The sequence below is a fragment of the Staurois parvus genome, unplaced genomic scaffold, assembly GCF_062004578.1.
Source record: "Staurois parvus isolate SC_StPar_1 unplaced genomic scaffold, SC_StPar_1.0 ptg000475l, whole genome shotgun sequence".
Taxonomy (NCBI): domain Eukaryota; kingdom Metazoa; phylum Chordata; class Amphibia; order Anura; family Ranidae; genus Staurois; species Staurois parvus.
The window spans coordinates 2,466,777-2,488,345 of NW_028318271.1; the positions used below are offsets into that span (position 1 = coordinate 2,466,777).

At 39.6% G+C, this 21,569-nt stretch overlaps 1 protein-coding gene across 3 annotated transcripts in view; it reads right to left on the minus strand.

Moving 5' to 3' along the window:
• Positions 1-18,020: 18,020 nt before the first annotated feature.
• RAI14 (retinoic acid induced 14) overlaps positions 18,021-21,569 on the minus strand; it is a 269,154-nt gene continuing 265,605 nt past the window's right edge. For all 3 annotated transcript variants that reach the window (XM_089689447.1, XM_089689445.1, XM_089689446.1), the window contains 2 exons: positions 21,111-21,176; positions 18,021-19,927 (listed from right to left, as the gene is read on the minus strand). In XM_089689447.1, the coding sequence (XP_089545573.1) occupies positions 19,850-19,927; positions 21,111-21,176 (144 nt within the window). In that variant the 3' untranslated portion in view covers positions 18,021-19,849. The remainder of the gene's footprint in view (positions 19,928-21,110; positions 21,177-21,569) is intronic.

Consider the following 21,569-nt stretch of genomic DNA (forward strand, 5'->3'; position numbering starts at 1 on the left):
TATAATGCCACATGCAGTTAAATGAACTCCCGGGAGTCATCCTAAGTACTGGCGGTTTTCCGTCTTGCCCAGTGTTTGTCCAAGATGGAGGTATTGTGGTATGCCTCTTTCCCCTCATGGACATCGCAGCATGGAGGGACGCTGAACGTGATGATGTCTCTATGTTGACGCGTTTTGTCTGCCAATCAACGCTGACTTCTTCAGAACTGGGAGGGGACAATTTTCACATTCCTTTTATAGTGCAGAATTTGCATAGTTTCATCCTTTTATCGCCCTCTTGTGTTGAAATGTCATCACTATAATGTTAATCTAAATTAAATTCTAAAATTTACATGACTGACAAATGTCATTGAAGACTGGCCATAAAGCAGATTGAAATTCAGATAGTGTTATTAATTATTATTCTACAGCAGATGACAATAATAAAATCATAATTATATCATCATGGATTTTTTCCATTTTCAAAAAGTTTTATGTCATTTGCATAATGCAAAATGACATCAGCATATCAGCCAAATAATCAAACAGAAATTTATTTATGGAAAATTTTGAAATTTAACTCTGTGTTTAACCATTTGCGCCCGCCCTATGGCCGAATGGCGGGCGGCAAATGTCATCAGCGTTCCGGGGGGACACCATATGGCGTCCTCCCGCACATGCGCAGATTGTGCTCCTGCAGAGCGGCGCAGCGTCACGATCTGTCACCGGCCGTGTACTTCGGACACAGCCGATGACAGATCTGAGTATTGGCCCCATTGCTGGTACCATGTGACCTGCTGTGACCAAAAAAAATAGTAAAACTAATTTAATTTTTTAATTTTCTGAAAAATTATGACAAAAAAAATACAACTTCAAAAAACTCGCCATGCCTCTTATGAAGTATGTCAGACTGTCTACTTTGCAAAAAGGGGTCATTTGGGGATAACTGTACTGTTCTGACATTCTTGGACCTCAAGAAATTAGATTGGCTGTCAGTACTTCAGGACTGATCAATATTCAGATCTATACCATAGTTTGTGAACTCTATAACTTTCCGACAAACTAAAAAATACATCCTAATTTGGGTTATTTTCACCAAAGACATGTAGCAGAATACATCTCGGCCTAAATTTATGAAGAACAATTATTTATTTGTAAACTTTTATAACAGAAACAAAGAAAAACCTTTTTTTTTTAATTTTTGGTCTTTTTTTGTTAATTAAGCAAAAAATAAAAACCCCAGTGGTGATTAAATACCACCAAAAGAAAGCTCTAGTTGTGTGAAGAAAATGCTAAACTTTTAGTTTGGGTACAATGTTGTATGACCGTGCAATTGTCAAAGTGTGAGAGCGCTGAAACCTGAAAACTGGCCTGGGCAGGAAGGTGTAAAATTGCCCGGTATTGAATTGGTTAATCCATGTGGTATTAATGTCACCAACGTATATATCCAAAATTTCTCTTTTTGCAAAAGAACTTCTAGAGGAAATATTCAGGAGGAAAATACCTTTTACTTTTAGACCGTCTGTTTTGCCTTGGTGTACTTCCTTAACCTCCCTAGCGGTCTGATTATGTCAGTATTTCTGTGCTCAAAGCGGTACATTTTTTTGCATGGAAATATGTATTTTTTTATTGTAGGCCTGTAATTTTTAGGAATAACTCACTGAAATCTGTCCAAACAAGAGTCTAGTAAACATCCCAGGTATGTTAAAAATTGAAACACGAAATCATAAATTATAATTTATTAAATAATCATAAAAATAATAATATAATAAATTTAATTCAATAATATAATCAAACTAAAAACACCGAAATTTGAAATAGAGCGCCAAGTTCGCACATCACTGAGCAAAGTCGCAAAATCGTTTTCAGTATCTGATGACGAATTTCCCCACGAATCATTATCACTCAATTCTGCAAGTGGTTCTAATTTACTATCGCTGTTCTCTAGCCGGTCTAAAACCGATTTCGACCTAAAGGGACGCTTTTTGGATGCCATGGACATTTCTCAGTTTCCAGGCAGAAAGAACGATAAAAATGCAGGCAGGGCACAGGACAAAGCACTCGGGACAAAATGTATGTGAAATGCTTTGATACAGTAAGGTTTTACTATGTGATTTTAGTGTATTTAGTGAATGTCACTTTTTCACATTTTTAAATTTCCCGCCGTTCCGTCCCTGTATGTCCTGACGTCGCAGGGAACGGAACCCAGAAGACGGATGCTATCACTGGCCGGAGGACATTGCCAGGGACAACTGCAGGAGGGACATCACGGGAGTGAAGGACAATGATAAGTGAAGAAGAGATCCCGGAGCAGCGTTGCAAGGTATTCTCTAGTGTAGCTCGGGGTTACCGCTTGTGGTGCTGAAACATTACCCCGAGCTACACTCGGGAATACCTCCAGGGAGGTTAAAGTGTTGAGCTGGGGGATTTTCCCTTTCTTTATCATTTTTGTTCCTGTAATAATTTTTAATCTCCCGTATATGTTCACTAATACGTATTTTTAAAGATCTTTTTGTATTTCCTATATAGAATTTTTTACATGGGCATTCTAGCATATAGATTACTCTACTGCTAGAGCAATTTATAAAGTTCTTTATTTCATAAATTTTAGAATTGTCTACATTATGGAATTTATTGGTTTTATGCACATAAGGACAGATCTGGCAATGACCACATGGATACATACCTGTAATCTTACCCATTTTTGTCAACCAATTTTCTTTCGGGGTCTTTTTAAATTCTGATTTTACCAGTATATCATTTAAATTAGAAGTTCTTGGCTACCATTTGTGGTTTATCACCCCCTATTTGTGCCATTCCTGGATTCATGGTTAACAAATGCCAGGGTGAGTATAGTACTTTTTTAAGCTCTTTCCATTGTTGTCCATATTTTTTTATGAACCTTACAGGTTCAATTTGTTTTTTATTGTTTAGTTTATTGCTACTATTGCCAAGTAGTTCCCCTCTAGCTTTACATGAAGCCTTATATTTTGCTTTTCTCAGGGTTCTATGTGAATAGCCCCTTTTCACTGAATCTCTGGTAAAGTTGTGTCACCTCTATTTTAAATTGAGTTTCGTCTGTACAATTTCTTCTTATTCTGAGAAATTGACCAAATGGTATACCTTGTTTTAATGTTTCTGGATGATGACTAGTTGCATGTAGGAGGGTATTGGCTGCAGTTTCTTTTCTAAATGTTTTGGTAGTCAGTGTATTATCTTGAACTGAAATGGACAAATCTAAAAAATAAATTTTCCTTATAGTCACAATTATATGTCAATTTGATATTCCTATCATTTTGATTTAGACTTAGAATAAATTCTTGCAGCTGTTCAACCTCTCCTTCCCAAATCATAAGTATATCGTCAATGTATTTGAGCTATTGCGTCACATGGCCCCCATACATTGGAAAAGTATACACTAAATCCCCTTCCCAGATGAAGACAGGCGTAGGCCGGAGCCCATGGGGCTCCCATAGATGTCCCACAAATTTGTTGATAGAATGTGCCCAAAAATTTAAAACATTTATGTGTAAGCCTAAATTCTGGGTACTTCCAGAAAATAAGCTACCGCCCTGAGTCCCCATTTATGAGGAATGGAGGTATATAAGGATTCTACATCTATGCCTACCAATAATTCACCATCTGAGACTAAAATATTTTCTATTTTAAATAGAACATCTCTTGTGTCTTTAACATAGGATTGTAAGCCTATTACTAAATCCTTAATTACGTTGTCTATAAATTTGCCTACTGTTTCCAGAGGACCATTTACTGCTGATACAATAGGGCGACCAGGTGGTTTGAGTGGATTCTTATGAATCTTCGGAATCATATAAAAAGTAGGAATATTATATGTATCAATTTTGAACATATCATATTCCTGTTTAGTCAACATATTTGCTTCATAAGCCCAAATAATTTTTCGATTAAGAATATTTACTATTTTAGGAAATGGATTTTCACGTAGTTTGTGATATGTATTTAGGTCATTTAGTTGCCTTTTAATTTCTTTTAGAAGCCATGTTTCTGTATTATGGGTTTAAGCTTGATGTTTTAAGATGAAAACATATGCCTATAGCATCTATTCCAAGATTCTTTACTCATTACATATTTGTTCTTCAGGAGTTTCATCACTCATCCTTCATCATTTCACATTGATGAATATTTGAAGGAAATATTTTGACACTTCAAAGATAGAAGATAAAGAAATCCATACTGTGAAGATTTACCTAAACTTGGATTCAACTGTTATGGACTTCCTATACCCAATTATAGAAGATTTTTTTGCCCAGTACCAATTTTGGCCTTCCCAGCCATAGAGGCAACTAAGTGCAAACGCACAAAGCTTTTTTGTTTTTATTTATTGATTTTATTTTCATGATTGACAGTGTGTTCACCGTGATTTAAATGCCTACCTTTTCATGATCTATTTGGTCTCAATAAAAAATATTTGCATCCACTATTCATATTGAATATTTACTCCGCATAGGATTCATAATATACCATCTTTTTTTTGGCAGGTCTGCTCTTGTCAGCTGCTAACTTTTTTCCTATAAGCTTTTTGGTTTAGAATCCAGACTTCAATTATGGTGAGTCGGGGAAATGCTTTCTGATGGGTGGATACACCCCTAATTTATGGCACTTTTTCTTTTCTTTTTGTATAAGTTCCCCTCCACTTTCACATACATACAGAAGTCCTGCTAAATCTAGACCAAGAATTGAGGATCCCCCTCTGAGTGACTCCCTATTAACAGACCCTATAGCTAATACCACATTGCAAATTCAATCATCTATCAAACAATTTGCAGTCTCTGACCAGCCAGTCTCTGAACTAGCACTGAAGAACATGTCACTCTCACTGCGGCAAACGCTCCATAGCGACATAACACCTATGGTGTCCCCTATTTCCAACGCCATTGCTGACCACACTAAGTGGTTACACCATATCAAAAACCAAATGTCCTCCATGTTCACAGCTCACAACACTCTCGTAGATGCCCACGCAGACCACGAATCTGAACTTACGATGATGAAAAGTAAGATAACGGACTTAGAAGATCGCTCATGGTGAAACAATAAAAATTTGAGGGATACCAGAATCGGTGACCAATGAATCCCTATTATCATACCTACAGTAACTAATGAAGCTTCTCATACCAACTATTACTCCTATGGAAGCAGCCATAGATAGAGCCCACAGAATCCCCAAACCATCATTCCTACCAGCTTCCACTCCGTGAGACGTTCTAATCAGGGTCCACTTCTACCAAATTAAAGAAAAGCTCATGATAGCTGAGAGAAACTCCACAGCACCTCCTCCCTCTCATGCAGGCATCAAGCTTTTCTCTGACCTATCTAAAGAAACCCTACTTATGCGGAAAAAATTGATATCTATTACTAAAGCCCTGAGCAATCACAACATCGCCTACCAATGGGGATTCCCTACTAAGCTCATCATCAAACATCAAGGGAGATCATTCATCAACAGAGGCCTAGAAGACGGCATACGTCTGTTAAGAGAGTGGAACATACTACCAGTGGAAGACCCCAGTCGCAACAACCCAATCACATGGAAGGGGACTGGACCTGAAACATCCCATACCTAACAGACGGAATCTTAAAATTCCTCCTATATACCCATGCCTGCAAAGTGTAGATTGCACTAACCAGATGCATAAGGAGATAATGCATGGAGTAATTAAGACCTACTCCTGATGCTCTGTATATAGGACACTGGAAGGGTGGTCATCATCTTAAATCTCGCCACTAGATGTCATGTATCCCAGACCAAATGGACAAGGTTCCGTAGATATCAACATCAGCCACCAAAGGGATTATCCAAATCATCAGACAGCAAATGGGCAGGAATCGATGAGCACCTTCAAAAAGCCCGGGCTCCCATAATAAAAAGAGCCCCATGCCAGAAGCTTTGATAGTGTAGTATGGTTTATTGATGAAGAGAACAAAAAAACACAAAAACACATTTACAGATTAAATTAGATTACCGCCGGCCATCCAGCAATGGCCATGCGGTATGTAGAGATATCTGGGGGGCACCTCCCTGACGCATTTTGTGTGATATACACGTTTTCAAAGGGGTGCATGAAAGGAACTTGATCGATTTTATATATATTGGCGCGCATGCGCCGTACATGCCCGCTACGTCATCGCAGGAAAGATTTTGCAAGTCAATGATGTCCAAAATAACTTCCATGAAACAAGGTCAGCTGATCATAGGAGACTTAAACATTGTAGGGAATGTGCAATTGGATACCACCTCTGGCAAAAGATCTACAAAACACAGCCTCAACCAATTTCTGCATGAACATGACTTACAGTATATGATATCTGGAGATGCCAACATGGCTCAGAGAGGGATTACTCATACTACTCTCTTTCCCAATTATCTTATTCCAGAATAGCCTACTTCCTTACAGATAAGTGAACAAAACATCTCCTCTTCATCAATAGGATCTATAACCTGGTCAGACCATGCACCAGTCAGCATAGACCTAAATACCCACAATACGCCCAAACCGCAGAGGCTTAACTCCCTACTCCTGAAGGACTCTGTACATAGGAAGACCATAACAGATGCTCATGATGTCTTCTTCGAGACAAATGCTACTCCAGAAATCTCACCCAGCACTTTATGGGTTACATACAAGGCCTTCATGCGAGTACTCATCAAAATATCTTCTCAAGTAAATACCCAAAGACAATATCAGATTGAAGAACTTCTAGACTCTAAAAATGAAAGAAGACCTAAACAAACGAAACCCATCACAACAACATTCAGAGGACCTCCTCAAAGAAAGGGAAACTCTCAGGTTTCTCCTCTTGTATAAATATGAAGTAAACTTGAAAAAGGTAAAAGCTATGTATTAAATACAATAAAGAATGTAGCGCTACTCCCAAAAAATATGCACACATAAATAATAAAAAATGTGAAATCACAAAATTTCATAAAAAAATATATATATAAATGTGACAGTGATATCAATTAATATTAATTAGTGCCCATGAATCATTTAATCCACACAATAAAATAACTCGAAACCTGTGAAAAAACATTTCCATATATATATGTATATATAACACGCATACATATATACAGTGGGGATCGAAAGTTTGGGCACCCCAGCTAAAAATGTGTATTAATGTGCATAAAGAAGCCAATGAAAGATGGAAAAATCTCCAAAAGGCATCAAATTACAGATTAGACATTCTTATAATATGTCAACAAAAGTTACATTTTATTTCCATCATTTACACTTTCAAAATAACAGAAAACAAAAAAATGGCGTCTGCAAAAGTTTGGGCACCCTGCAGAGTTAATATCTTGTACTGCCCCCTTTGGCAAGTATCACAGCTTGTAAACGCTTTTTGTAGCCAGCCAAGAGTCTTTCAATTCTTGTTTGAGGTATCTTTGCCCATTCTTCCTTACAAAAGTCTTCCAGTTCTTTGAGATTTCTGGGCTGTCTGTCACGCACTGCTCTTTTAAGGTCTATCCATAGATTTTCAATTATGTTGAGGTCAGGAGATTGTGAAGGCCATGGCAAAACCTTCAGTTTATGCCTCTTGATGTAATCCCCTGTGAATTTCGAGGTGTGTTTAGGATCATTATCCATTTGTAGAAGCCATCCTCTCTTTAACTTCAGCTTTTTCACAGATGGCATCAAGTTACCATCCAAAATTTGCTGAAATTTTATTGAATCCATTTTTCCTTCTACTCGTGAGATGTTCCCTGTGCCACTGGCTGCAACACAACCCCAAAGCATGATTGATCCAACCCCATGCTTAACAGTTGGACAGAGGTTCTTTTCATTCAATTCTGTGCCCCTTCTTCTCCAAACGTACCTTTGCTCATTCCGACCAAAAAGTTCAATTTTAACCTCATCGGTCCACAGAACTTGTTTCCAAAATGCATCAGGCTTGTCTATATGTTCATTTGCAAAGTTCAAACGATGATTTTTGTGGTGAGGACGTAGAAGAGGTTTTCTTCTGATGACTCTTCCATGAAGACCATATTTGTACAAGTATCTCTTTATAGTGGAATAGTGTACCACAACTCCAGTGTCTGCCAGATCTTTCTGGAGGGATCGTGCAGTCAAACGTGGGTTTTGAATTGTTTTTCTCACAATTCTGCGAGCTGTTCTGTCTGATATTTTTCTTGGTCTTCCAGATCTTGCTTTAACTTCCACTGTTCCTGATGACTGCCATTTCCTAATTACATTCCGAACAGAGGATATTGACATCTGAAAACGCTTTGCTATCTTCTTATAGCCTTCTCCAGCTTTGTGAGCGTCAACTATTTTCAGTTTCAGTTTTCTAGACAACTGCTTAGAAGAACCCATGGTGCTGATTGTTGGGGCAAGGTCAGATGAGTCTGGGCATTTAAAACCTTTGAGATTGACATCACCTGGTCTTCCCAGACGATGATTGAGAACAATCCATGACACTGGCAGGTCTCAGCTTTGCCAAGGGGGCAGTGCGTGCTATAAATTCTGCAGGGTGCCCAAACTTTTGCAGACGTCATTTTTTTGTTTTCTGTTATTTTGAAAGTGTAAATGATGGAAATAAAATCTAACTTTTGTTGACATATTATAAGAATGTCTAATCTGTAATTTGATGCCTTTTGGAGATTTTTCCATCTTTCCTTGGCTTCTTTATGCACATTAATACAAATTTTTAGCTGGGGTGCCCAAACTTTCGATCCCCACTGTATATATAATGTTATATATCTATAATCACACGTGCCTCTTGTGTAGTGAAAAGACCATTAAAATGGTACAAACAACAGTGCTCTCAAAGTCCAATAAATGCTGCTGGTGACCAAAGAAAAAACAGTGCTTCCAATAACTACTGTTAGTGACCATAAACAAAACTCGTGTAGATCTCTGAGTGCATGTGAATCTGACAATCCGACCACCATCTGGATAAGCCTCTCACCTCATCACTTCGACCCTTGCGGATCAAAGAGCTTTTGTGGATCCCCCTCACGGATCCTCCAAGATAGCTATCGCTCCAAGGTTGCTCTCTCAGAAATAAATATTCCACCTCTGGCTCTTCTCCAGGTAAGTATTGCAGCATCAATCTCTCAAATGAGACAAAATGGATCCTCCCATAGTGCAGTATATTTTATTTGTTACATAGGGACAGAAAACATCAAACTTTTCCACTTACGTAGCAGCCAGTCCAAAACCTCATGCTTTCGGATGAGGGTATGTATGTATCATACATACATACCCTCATCCGAAAGCATGAGGTTTTGGACTGGCTGCTACGTAAGTGGAAAAGTTTGATGTTTTCTGTCCCTATGTAACAAATAAAATATACTGCACTATGGGAGGATCCATTTTGTCTCATTTGAGAGATTGATGCTGCAATACTTACCTGGAGAAGAGCCAGAGGTGGAATATTTATTTCTGAGAGAGCAACCTTGGAGCGATAGCTATCTTGGAGGATCCGTGAGGGGGATCCACAAAAGCTCTTTGATCCGCAAGGGTCGAAGTGATGAGGTGAGAGGCTTATCCAGATGGTGGTCGGATTGTCAGATTCACATGCACTCAGAGATCTACACGAGTTTTGTTTATGGTCACTAACAGTAGTTATTGGAAGCACTGTTTTTTCTTTGGTCACCAGCAGCATTTATTGGACTTTGAGAGCACTGTTGTTTGTACCATTTTAATGGTCTTTTCACTACACAAGAGGCACGTGTGATTATAGATATATAACATTATATATATATGTATGCGTGTTATATATACATATATATATGGAAATGTTTTTTCACATGTTTTGAGTTATTTATTTTATTGTGTGGATTCAATGATTAATGGGCACTAATTAATATTAATTGATATCACTGTCACATTTATATATATATTTTTTATTTTTTTATGAAATTTTGTGATTTCACATTTTTTATTATTTATGTGTGCATATTTTTTGGGAGTAGCGCTACATTCTTTATTGTATTTATTTATCACAATCACTGGTATATGATTTAATGTTAGCAGCTTCCCCTGGGATTTATATATATCTTTATTTAGTTTAAACACTTGGGAGCGCAGGAGGTTCACACCACTACTGTTAAAAGCTATGTATTATTCCCTAAATAACTAAGCATCCTCACTCTTAGCTAGAATAGTTAAACAAGATTGAGCCAAAACAAAAATTAAGTCAATCCAACACCCTAACTCTGATAAACTTCTCTCCAACCCACTAGACATAGCAAACGCATTTGCAGAATTTTATGAATCCCTCTACAATCTAAAGGAGGATCGTAATACCCTTTACAACAGAGCAGTTACAAAACATCTCTGACCCATTCACCAATACTGAAATTGAATCAGCAATTCACTCCCTACCTCACCAGGTAGTGATGGTTACACAAATGAATTCTACAACAATTTGCCAATATCCTGGTACCTCATCAATATCCCTCATCTCAGATCTTTTCTCCCACCAAACTGTGGCCCCCTTTCCGCCTAATCCAACAGAAATATCCACTATCCTCTAAAGACGAATTTGCTTATCTTAGACTTGCACACTGTCTGAAATTCAATAATCTCCTGCACTCCACTACTCTCCTGGCCCCAATATACCAGTTTTTAACTAGAACCCAATACCCTAGTAAAGGTATATCCCTTTTCTAAACACTTATACTGGATTCCAAACATAAGTTTAAAACAACATCACTGCACAATTGGGAAACTATTCTATCCCAAAAAATCTCTGACCAAACTTGGCAGAGAACCTTTTCCATGATTTATAAGGCATCCCGCTGTGCTACTCACTGGGAATCCTACATTAAGCTTCTAAATCAATGGTACTTAACCCCATTCAAATTTAACAAAATATACCCGACAACTTTACCACAATGCTGGAGACAATGTGGAAAAGTAGGGTCCCTATTTCACATTATATGGTCATGCAAGTCTGTTAGATCATACCAGAATAGTATATTCAAACTAATCTCAGAAATCTCTGGCACTAAAACCCCCCCTAACCCTGGCCTGGTGATTCTTCATATAGGTATCGACAGGTTCTCCCCAGAATTCCGCACCATAATAATTCACCTCCTACATGCAGCCAAAAATAATATTACTGGCCTTTGGAAAACTACAAACTCCACCTCTATAATAAAAGTGGTGACTACTCTCAATTTTTAATGCAATATGGAGAGGAGATTCTCCCTATCCCACTCCACATATCACAACTTCTGAGCGTGGTACTTATGGGCTCTGCATCCTAAATGCACAATTAAAGTTTGATGGCACTTACCTTTTTGAAAAAAAACATTTAATATAACGGTATAAGATTGCTAACTTGATTGCTTTTTTCTACTGTTTAAAACTACGAGATGTAACTGCCGTTTCCTCTTCCTACCTCCCTCCCCCTCATTCTCCCCCCCCCCCCACACCACCCCCTTCCCTCCTTCTTTCCCCCCTGTCCTCCCCCCTTGGGTTCATCTAGCAATCTATGTATCCATGCCTGTATACCTTTCTTACTTGTGCATATGTATATTTTACTGTGAATATGTATGCATCATAGATACTAGGGGAAGTACAACTGACAGAATCAATGGCATGCAATGCCAAGCTGTGGTTTCTAAAGCGAGCAAAATCCTCTCTTGTATTAAAAGAGGTATAGACTCCAGAGAGAGATATATCATATTACCCCGGTACAAATCATTAGTAACACCTCATCTGGAATATGCAGTTCAGTTTTGGGCACCAACTCACAAAAAGAACATTGGGGAACTGGAGAAAGTACAGAGAAGGGCAACCAAACTGATAAGAGGCATGGAGGAGATCAGCTATGAGGAAAGATTAGAGGAACTGAATTTATTCTCTCTTGAGAAGAGGAGATTAAGAGGGGATATGATCAACATGTATAAATACATCAGTGGTTCATATAGTAAACCCGGTGTAGAGCTATTCACCCTGAGGACATTACAGAGGACAAGGGGACACACTTTACATCTGGAGGAAAAGAAATGTAATCTCCAAACATGGAAAGGTTTCTTCACAGTGAGAGCTGTGAAAATGTGGAATAGACTCCCTCAAGAGTTGGTTCTGGCCAGCTCAGTGGATTGCCTCTGGGGGGATCAGGAAGGAATTTATTTCCCAGCAGGAGCAAATTGGATCATGCTTTGCTGGGGTTTTTTTTTGCCTTCCTCTGGATCAACTGTGGGTATAGGATTATAACTTTTTTTTTTAAGGTTGAACTGGATGGACTTTTGTCTTTTTTCAGCCAGACTAACAATGTAACCTGAGGCTACCCTGGTTCCGTGTATTCCATGTTAAATCCAAAACAATAAAAAAAAAAAAGAGTTGAATATAAAGTAGAACTATAGGCAACACTTTTTTTTTCATTTGGATAGATTAACAGAGGGTTATTACCCCTGTCAATTTTTTTTTGCCATCTGTGTCCTGTTGCAGAGATTTCCCTTCACTTCCTGTCCCATAGCCAAACAGGAAGTGAGAGGAAGTCCCTGAAATTTAAGGGAATTTCTTGGGGGCCCCCAGGTCACCAGAACTAGTGTCCCAATTGGAAGAGTTTCCCTCTATTACTTTTCTAGGGACAACTCAAAATTTAGGATTTTCTTTTACTTTTAATGATAAACATGACAGATAGAGAGGGCAAATCTCCCTAACAGGGCCACAGACAGTAATTAAAACCGGACAGGGGTTCTAATCCATCTCCACTCCATCTAAAACATAAAAAAAAAGTTTTGCCTTGAGTGATACTTTAAGCTCCCACAGCTTGTGTCTGTTTGCTCCATATTGGCACTATATCCACTGGAGCAATAGCATTTTGCAGAGTAGAGTAGGGACTGGCCAGAGCGGAATTACTTTGATGCAGTTGGCCAGATTAAACATGTATTGCAATGTATCTGAACTAAAAACCCATTTTTTGGGCAAAGTTTGGGAAAAAGGCAGTATAGCAGTGTGCAGAGGGTTCATTCCACATTTTTTGTTGGGGAATGTGACCCATATATCCTTAATAATATGACCTAAAAATGGGTTTAACATGATGGTGTATGCTTTTAACCCGTTAACACCTAAGTAACGCATATGAGCGTGAGCTTTTATGGTCCGCATTGCACACATGTGCGTCCATGGGCAGCAGGGACTTTTATGCTGAGAGCATGCTTGCTGCTTTCTCCCAGTACAGGGAGCGAGCTGTCAAAGACCGAAGTCTCTAGTATTGATCGGGAGCAGGCAGGACTGCCTCCTGATTATGCGACCACTCACTGTGACAATCAGGCTCTGCATGGCAGGGGGCGGATGGTGGGGGGTATGGAGAGGTGAGTGTTGGCCAGTAATTTCACAGTAAAAAAATGTCCTGTGAATTCCAGGAAAGAAGGTGGCCCGAAAATGAAAATTATCATCAGAACACCGCTTATAGCAAAAATAAAAAAGGTGTACTTATAATGTCGCGCACATTAGGTGATGGTGATTATACATAACCTCTGCTTTACTCCAAATGGTGTGCTGGTGGTGCTTTTAGACGGTGCCACTCATTAGTTTACCACAGCACCCACCTCTACAGTATTGACGGTCTATAGCTGAAAGGAGTACACTGGTTACTATTGTGCTTAGGAAAGAAGATGGGACACAACCTGAGAATGACAACACTACCACAGATCTCCTTCTATGGTTAGTGTGATAAGAAAACAACAGGAAGCCTTGCATTCCTGAAGGGACTTACAGGATCACCAGATATTTATTCTGCCTTGCACTTCATTACCTCTTGCTCACCACCTCACGTATGAGTATGGCAGCAGCGCGGCTCTTCTGCGCTGGATCACGTATCTAATATGTGATCCAGTTCTTTTGAGGAGGGGGTGAACGCCCGCGACCCCGGCTGTGCTGTGATTCGTCACAGCACAAGCCGAGTAGTGGGTCCCGACCAGTGACTGCCTGAGAAGAGCATGACACAATAGAGCTCTTACTCATTTGATTGCCCCTAGATGTTAACCCCTTCCTAGCCAGTGTCAGTATATATTTTTAACACTGATCCCTGTTTTAGTGTCATTGGTTCCCACAAAGTGTCAAAAGTGTCAGATTGTCCGTCATACTATCACAGTCCCACTATAAGTCGCTGATCAATGCCATTACTAGTATTAAAAATAATATTATTGATCTCTACTAGCCTGTAACATGTTCCCAGTTTCATATTGCCATCTGCAGAATATCCTCAACAAAAATGTATTATGTTTCCACTTCAGACTGTTAAGGTCGTGAGGAACAAACATCATATACCAAAGGGTCACATGCGGCCCTCAGTCTGCAGGTTGGGCACCAGAGCTCTATGCAATTAGTAATGTGATTAAGCTACAAAAATTACCCATTCTTCATTTGATGTATAATATGAAAAAGATCACCCATACTGCTATGTTGAAACCATGCTTCTTGAGATTATATGTGGTCCGCCATGAGTCGACTCTAGATGAGTAGATTCTTTCTGTGACACTAACCCAAAACAAGTATAAGGCTGGCCATACATTATACAATTATCTGCAGATTTTCTGCCCAATTTCCTTTAGATTTACCTTCAACTATGTAGTGCAAGGGCCTGCCTAATTGGATACAACTGAAAGTGTTGTTTAGGTTTGTCCTCCTATTATATGGTTTTTGGTAAATCTAAACCAAAAATCTGCAGATAATTGTATAATGTATGGCCAGCCTAAGTCTCCATGCACACTAGTGGTTTTTTAAGCTCCTAGAAGCTGTTATTAGCATTTTTCTTTCTGCTCCAAGAAGCTAAAAGTGTTATCCTATGTGTCCTGCACACTACTTTAGGCTATTTTTAGCATTTTTTGAGCTTCAGCATCTAGGAGCAGAAATACAATTGTTTTTGTAGTTTTTTGGAGCGTTTTTCTAGCAAAAAAACCCTAAACTCTATTAAAATGCTACTGACATCTTTTTCTTTTTTTCCTCAACATGTACTGTAAAAATGCTAATAAAATGGTAACGCTCCTAAATATTCCTGAACGATACTACACCGTGTTCCAAATTATTATGCAAATTCTATTTAAGTGTCACAAAGATTAAATATTTTGTTTTTCAGTTTAACTCATGGATGGCATTGTGTCTCAGGGCTCTTTTGATCACTGAAAACAATCTCGGACACTTGTGATAATTAGATTGGCAGGTGAATCCAATTTAAGGAAAAACTACTAAAGGAGGGTGTTCTACATTATTAAGCAGAGCTCCATTTTCAAGCAATATGGGGAAGAAAAAGCATCTCTCTGCTGCCGAAAAGAGTGAAATAGTTCCATGCCTTGGACGAGGTATGAAAACATTAGATATTTCACGAAAACTTAAGCGTGATCATTGCACTATTAAGAGATTTGTGGCTGATTCAGAGCACAGATGGGTTAGTGCAGACAAAGGCACATTGAGGAAGATTTCTGCCAGATCCATGCATCGGATCAAGAGAGCAGCTGCTAAAATACCATTACATAGCAGCAAACAGATATTTGAAGCTGCTGGTGCCTCTGGAGTCCCACAGACATCAAGGTGTAGAGTCCTCCAGAGTCTTGGAACTGTGCATAAACCTTCTATTCGGCCACCACTAACCAATGCTCACAAGCAGAAACGGCTGCATTGGGCAGAAAAATACATGAAGACTAATTTTCAAACAGTCCTGTTCACGGATGAGTGCCGTGCAACCCTGGATGGTCCAGATGGATGGAGTAGTGGATGGTTGGTGGACGGCCACCCTGTTCCAACAAGGCTGCGACATCAGCAAGGCGGTGGTGGAGTCATGTTTTGGGCCGGAATCATGGGAACAGAGCTGGTAGGCCCCTTTAGGGTCCCTGAAGGTGACCTCTGAAAAGTATGTGGAGTTTATGACTGACCACTTTCTTCCCTGGTACAGAAGAACTATGCTTTCTGTAATAAAATCATCTTCATGCATGACAATGCACCACCTCATGCTGCAAAAAATACCTCTGCATCAATGGCCGCTATGGGGATAAAAGGAGAGAAAGTCATGGTGTGGCCTCCATCCTCCCCTGACCTCAATCCTATTGAGAACCTTTGGAGCATCCTCAAGCAAAAGATCTATGAGGGTGGGAGGCAGTTTACATCCAAACGGCAGCTCTGGGAGGCTATTCTGACATCTTACAAACAAATTCAAAAATTCAAGCAGAAACTGTCCAAAACCTCACAAGTTCAATGGATGCAAGACTTGTGAAGCTGCTATCAAATAAGGGGTCCTATGTTACAATGTAACGTGACCTGTTAAAATGTTTAAAAATTTAAAATGTTGTTAAAAGTTTGATTGAAATAGCTTTTGATTTCAGTAAATATGCTGCAAACACAACAAATGACAATTTTCAGTTCTTTTCAACCTATAAAGTGTTTTGAAACTTACTGTGCGTAATAATTTGTAACAGTGCATTGTAAGTTTTTTATGTTTCAAAAAAATACTGTTATCATTAGGAGGTTTGTTCAATAACATTTGAATTGTACTCTTAATAGTTGATAACATGAGAATTATGCTGACTGTTATTTACATCAATTATTTAGGTAAATGAGAAAAATATCATTTCCATAACAATTTGGAATAGGGTGTATATGTTAGATAACAGTACGTGGTCTTGCCATGCAAGAACACTTAATAAGAGACTAGGTCATTAGAGGCTAGGGACATTAGAAGCTACAATCACTATTAGAGGCTAGGTTCACTAATAGAGACGAGGGTCGTTAGAGGCTAGGGCCATAAGGGAATAGAGTCATCAGAGGTTAGGGTCATTACACATGTTCATGCTTAGTAGGTATTCTTAGGTTCTGCTTGTGTGAAGCAGTCTTCAGACAGCACTAAAATGCCACCCCTCAAAGTGAACCTGACCTGGCCAAAGGTAGCAACAGTGCTGATGTGTTGAACCCTTTTGGTGCTGAAAAAAAGAATCTGTGTTAGTGTTCAAATAAATCTGTGTAGCCCCTTGTACAGGTGCAGACTTTTCAAGGGCCTTTGACTTACCGAAATATAAAGCCCCACTCTTTCTGATGCAAAATCCCACCACAGCACACTCAACTGCGAGGCTTGGTCTGAAGGATACATTTATTTAATTCTGGGCAGAAATTGGGATTCGTGGGCAGGCTGGACTTAAGCCAGCCATAAATGGATCGAATCTCAGGCAGTTCAGCAGAGACCAGCTAAGATTCGATCCATCTATGGACAGGTTGATTGTACCCCAGATCGACTTTGGTACAATCAGCTTGTCAGATTTTTAGCATGCAGATACTGATCGCGGCTATAGCCACTAGCAGTAATCATTGTGTTCTCCCAGCTGGGAAGACTCCCTGCCCACCCCCAAAACACAATAGCTCTGTGGGAGGCAATCCCCCATGAACACTAACTGTGTTGTCAGAGGAATCAAGTGATTATCTTTCCCTCCAACCGTGCTGGAAGGAAAGAAAATCAATTAATCTGTGGCTTGCCTTAGGATCCAATGGTCTACCCAGGGATTGACTTGAAAGCTAACATAGGTACTTACAGGCATTGCAAGGTCCATAGACTGCAGAACTGTCATTACCTTAGAAACACTTTACGCCAGGTCAGCTGTTATCTGATGCCAAGATCTAGCCTCACACACATTTGCCATCCCTATACCATTTCCCCAATATTCCTGGTCGTATATGAACCTTGTCTCATGCTAGCAATGGAGGTTTCTTGTTATGGGAGATGAGATTGACACCTTGTCTTGGCACAGGATTTGCAAACTCTGTAACTCCACAGTTGATCCAACAGAAACATATAAATACCCAATTTTATGGCATTTAAGTAGTGTTTACATTTGTGGAGGGAGTGCTACAATACACCCAATACCATTTTTCTACATTTCCTATAATGTACTGACATTTTGCTTTGCGCTTTTTTTGACGATCTTTATTTTCAAGTGTTCCATTTGCTCTAGTTTGTTCGTTATCATGGAGAGGGACAACAATTCTAATATAATTACTACATAAAAATATACATAAATATTTTCTGATGCCTAAAACAAAAATAGAAAATAATCAAGAACTACATATTTTTAATATAAAATATTTTTTTTAAAGTAACAATTCATAATAATATTACTGCATTATAAACTAAATGACTAGCCCTTATCTAGCATGGTCATGGTATAGTGGGTTACAGGCTGTCCTGAATACAGGCTACAAAATCTAATGGAAAACAGGTGCAGAAAGGTACTGTAACAAGTAGTAACCAATCAAATTCCTTGTGTTATTTAGGTGTGTTTTTCACAAATGGAACATGCACTACTGTCATTTAGGAGTCTGTTATGCCTCCAATATCTACTGCCCATCTGCAATAGTTGAATGATACACAGAAGCAGAATGGCTCACATGTTCTATCAACAGCCACTGGAAATGGATCATGTCATCCTTCATCAATTGACATATTGGAGGTCATTTACTAAGATTGCAAGGTGCTAAATCAGGTGCAGCTCTGCATAGAAACCGATCAGCAACCAGGTTTTATTGTCAAAGCTTAATTGAACAAACAGAAGTTAGATGCTAATTGGCTACCATGCACAGCAGCACCAGATTTGGAGTGCTCCAGTTTTAGTAATTCTACCCCATTGGTTGGACAGACATTTCTGAGACTGCTCACATATCCAGTGATAAGTCTATGTAGGGAAGGAGGAATGACAAACTACACATTTTTATCTGTAGAAGAATTTGCAGGCATGCTGAAAATTCTCACTGATCTTTCAGTTCCATATAATCCTGCGCAGGTTCCACTAATGCATTGAAATGCAGTCTTCCACTGGTTTGTCCAGAATGTATATGGAGAATTCTCTTTGGCAGATGGCGCTGCAAACAAATTATTAGATCCAAGCTCAGCCAATCACAGCTATACCAGGGTACCATAAAAGCTGGAAAGATAAGCCAGGAGCTCAAAGCTTGACCTACTCCACCAAAAATGGAAATAACAGCTTCTTGCCAAGAGCAAGTCTGATGACAGTGGTGTTGTCGTCTATCTTGTAGTTGAATACAGTTAGTGCACCACACCCATCTTTAATATTAAGGTGTCAAGGGAGGCAGTGGAACTGGAGAGGACCTGCAGCCTATCAGAATAGAAATATGGCAATAGAAGCTGGCAATGCTGATTTAGGTTTAAAGGGGCAAACTCGGGGGCTGTCATTCTCATGCTTCCTTTCTAATGGCACACCGACTTAAAACAAGCAGATAACCCCTGACTATCATGCCTCCTCCAGTCACTGATGCTCTAAGCAGTGAATCAAAGATGAGGATGGAAGCCCAAACCTGTTCCTTCACAAGCTAGCAAAGGCTGCTTCTATATTTTAAAGTTGCAAGGCTTTGCTTTGGTGTCACTGGTAGACGTAGGTAGCCTAGGGTATACCAACAGCAGACAGGGAGAATGTATCACCCAACTAGTATGGAAATGTCATGGAACACCCAGGAAGGCTCTTCATTCAGTGGCTAGTTAAAGGAAAACCAGCAAATCTCAAGTGGAAGAAGTGAGATGAAAATTAGTATAGCTAATGGAGCTGGATTGGTTACTAGAGGTTACAGGATAAACCAGTAATCTACATTATTGTTCCCACGATCCATCAATATGCTACAAAACAAGATTACTAATTCAAGACAAAGCAGCATTTCATTGCATTTTCTACTTGACGGAGTTCCTGGTCGACTACTATATAAGCTTGCTAACAGTCCCCCAAAATGTTGTTTGGAAATGGTGGTTCTTTATCAAAAAATATAAAATACATCATTTTCTGATACAGAAGAACTGATTCATCTGGTATCCAGCATAGATAGATCGCTATGTAATACTAGGAGGCAGTGTTGTAGCGAGTGTTTGTCCCCGGATGTCACATCTTCTGAGACTGGCTCTTACACATGGTCAGGATCTGTTTTAGCACTTTCTGTACGTCTTCATCCATTTGGCCCTGAGTGGATAAAACAGGAGAAGCTATGGTAAAGCAAAGATGAGTGATAAATGTTCTATTCATGCAACACCCACCTTGCTCCACGCTATCAGGACCTGCCCCCCTAGTGCTAAGCCTTACTCTTTAAAACCATGGCATCAGACCATACCTAGGTGGATGACATCACTGTTGCCCAACCATGTGACAGTGTTGTGCCTGACAACTGGCTGCTCCGGTGCAATCACTGTGTCGCATGGTGATGATCACGTGTCCCTCCTTAACTAGAAGTCCCAATCCATTAAAGCAAGCCTAGGAGGTGGTGAGGGATCACAGATCGGTGAGTATTCCTTGCTGCAGAGGGGTTATATCACAAAATGCTGTCACTTTGGCCTGAATGAATATCTGACAGTATCTCCATAACCTCTAAACACAACGTGCCTTATCTCATGATAGGTAAGGCCCTGCATTCACTCCCTTGAGCAGGTACTGTATTCTTGCAAATCTGTCCAAAGACATGAGAAAGCATTCCCCCAATCCACAATTCCACCCATAAAGGATTACAATCTCATGTCTCTGTTGGCAAGCAGATGCCTTTTAGATGATGATTATTAAAGTAATGTTTCTGAACTAGGGTGCCACGGCACCTTAGGGTACTGTTTGAGTGCCCCCAAGGTGCTGTGAGCATGGGACCCAATTTACCCTGGATCAACATTACGAGTTGCCATGGTGCCGGCAGGCTGGCCGCCGACACCATAACGACCAATGACGCTCTAGGTCCAGGATGTACGGACATCATGCGCATGTGATGGGGGGAACTCTGGTGTGATAGGGGAACCTCTGATGGGAAGGTAAACTTCACCAAGGCGGCTGTGTGCATTGTCCCAGGCTCAGGTTTGCCACTGAAAAGTAACATTTATGTTCTATACATTTTAGACTGAGGTACCAGGGGATTTTCTATACTTTTAAAGGGTGCAACAGCTCAAAAATGGTTGAGAAACACCGTTGTAGAGGAGACATCTGTTGGACAGAATAAAGAACCCAATCTATAATATTGTCCCTCCATGTAAGCTGTAGCTGATTTTGCCACTTTACATTGACATAACTTACCAGAGCAGACCTTGTAATTTTATGAGAATAGCAGCAACCATTTGAAGTTTCTCACACAGACATATTTTACAGATACCCAATATTCCCAAGTCCTTACCTGAACTGCATACAGCAAGTGCATTCTGTAAACGGACACAATCTCTTGGTGTTGTTTCTTGGTCTCCTGCAGCAAAATAAAAATGAATGAATACATAAGTATATTATTTTGTATATATTTTACTATATAAAAGCTAGTGTGTGAGTTTGCAGCTAAATAGTGCTGGACTGGGTCTAGACACAGTTGGGGTTATTTACTAAAACTGCATCCAGGTTTCATTGTAAAAGTTTAATTCAACAAGCTGAAGTTAGAAGCTGATTGGCTACCATGCACAGGTGTGCCAGATTCTTAGTGCACCAGCTTTAGTAAATCTCCCCCATTGCCCACATTTATATATTTTATGTAACCAAAATTAAAAAAAATCATAAATGCTGCAGAAGACATTTATAAAGCCAGTCGTTCACTGCTGGGACTGCACACATTAGCTGCACATTCAGCATCTTGCAAATGTGAACTTTG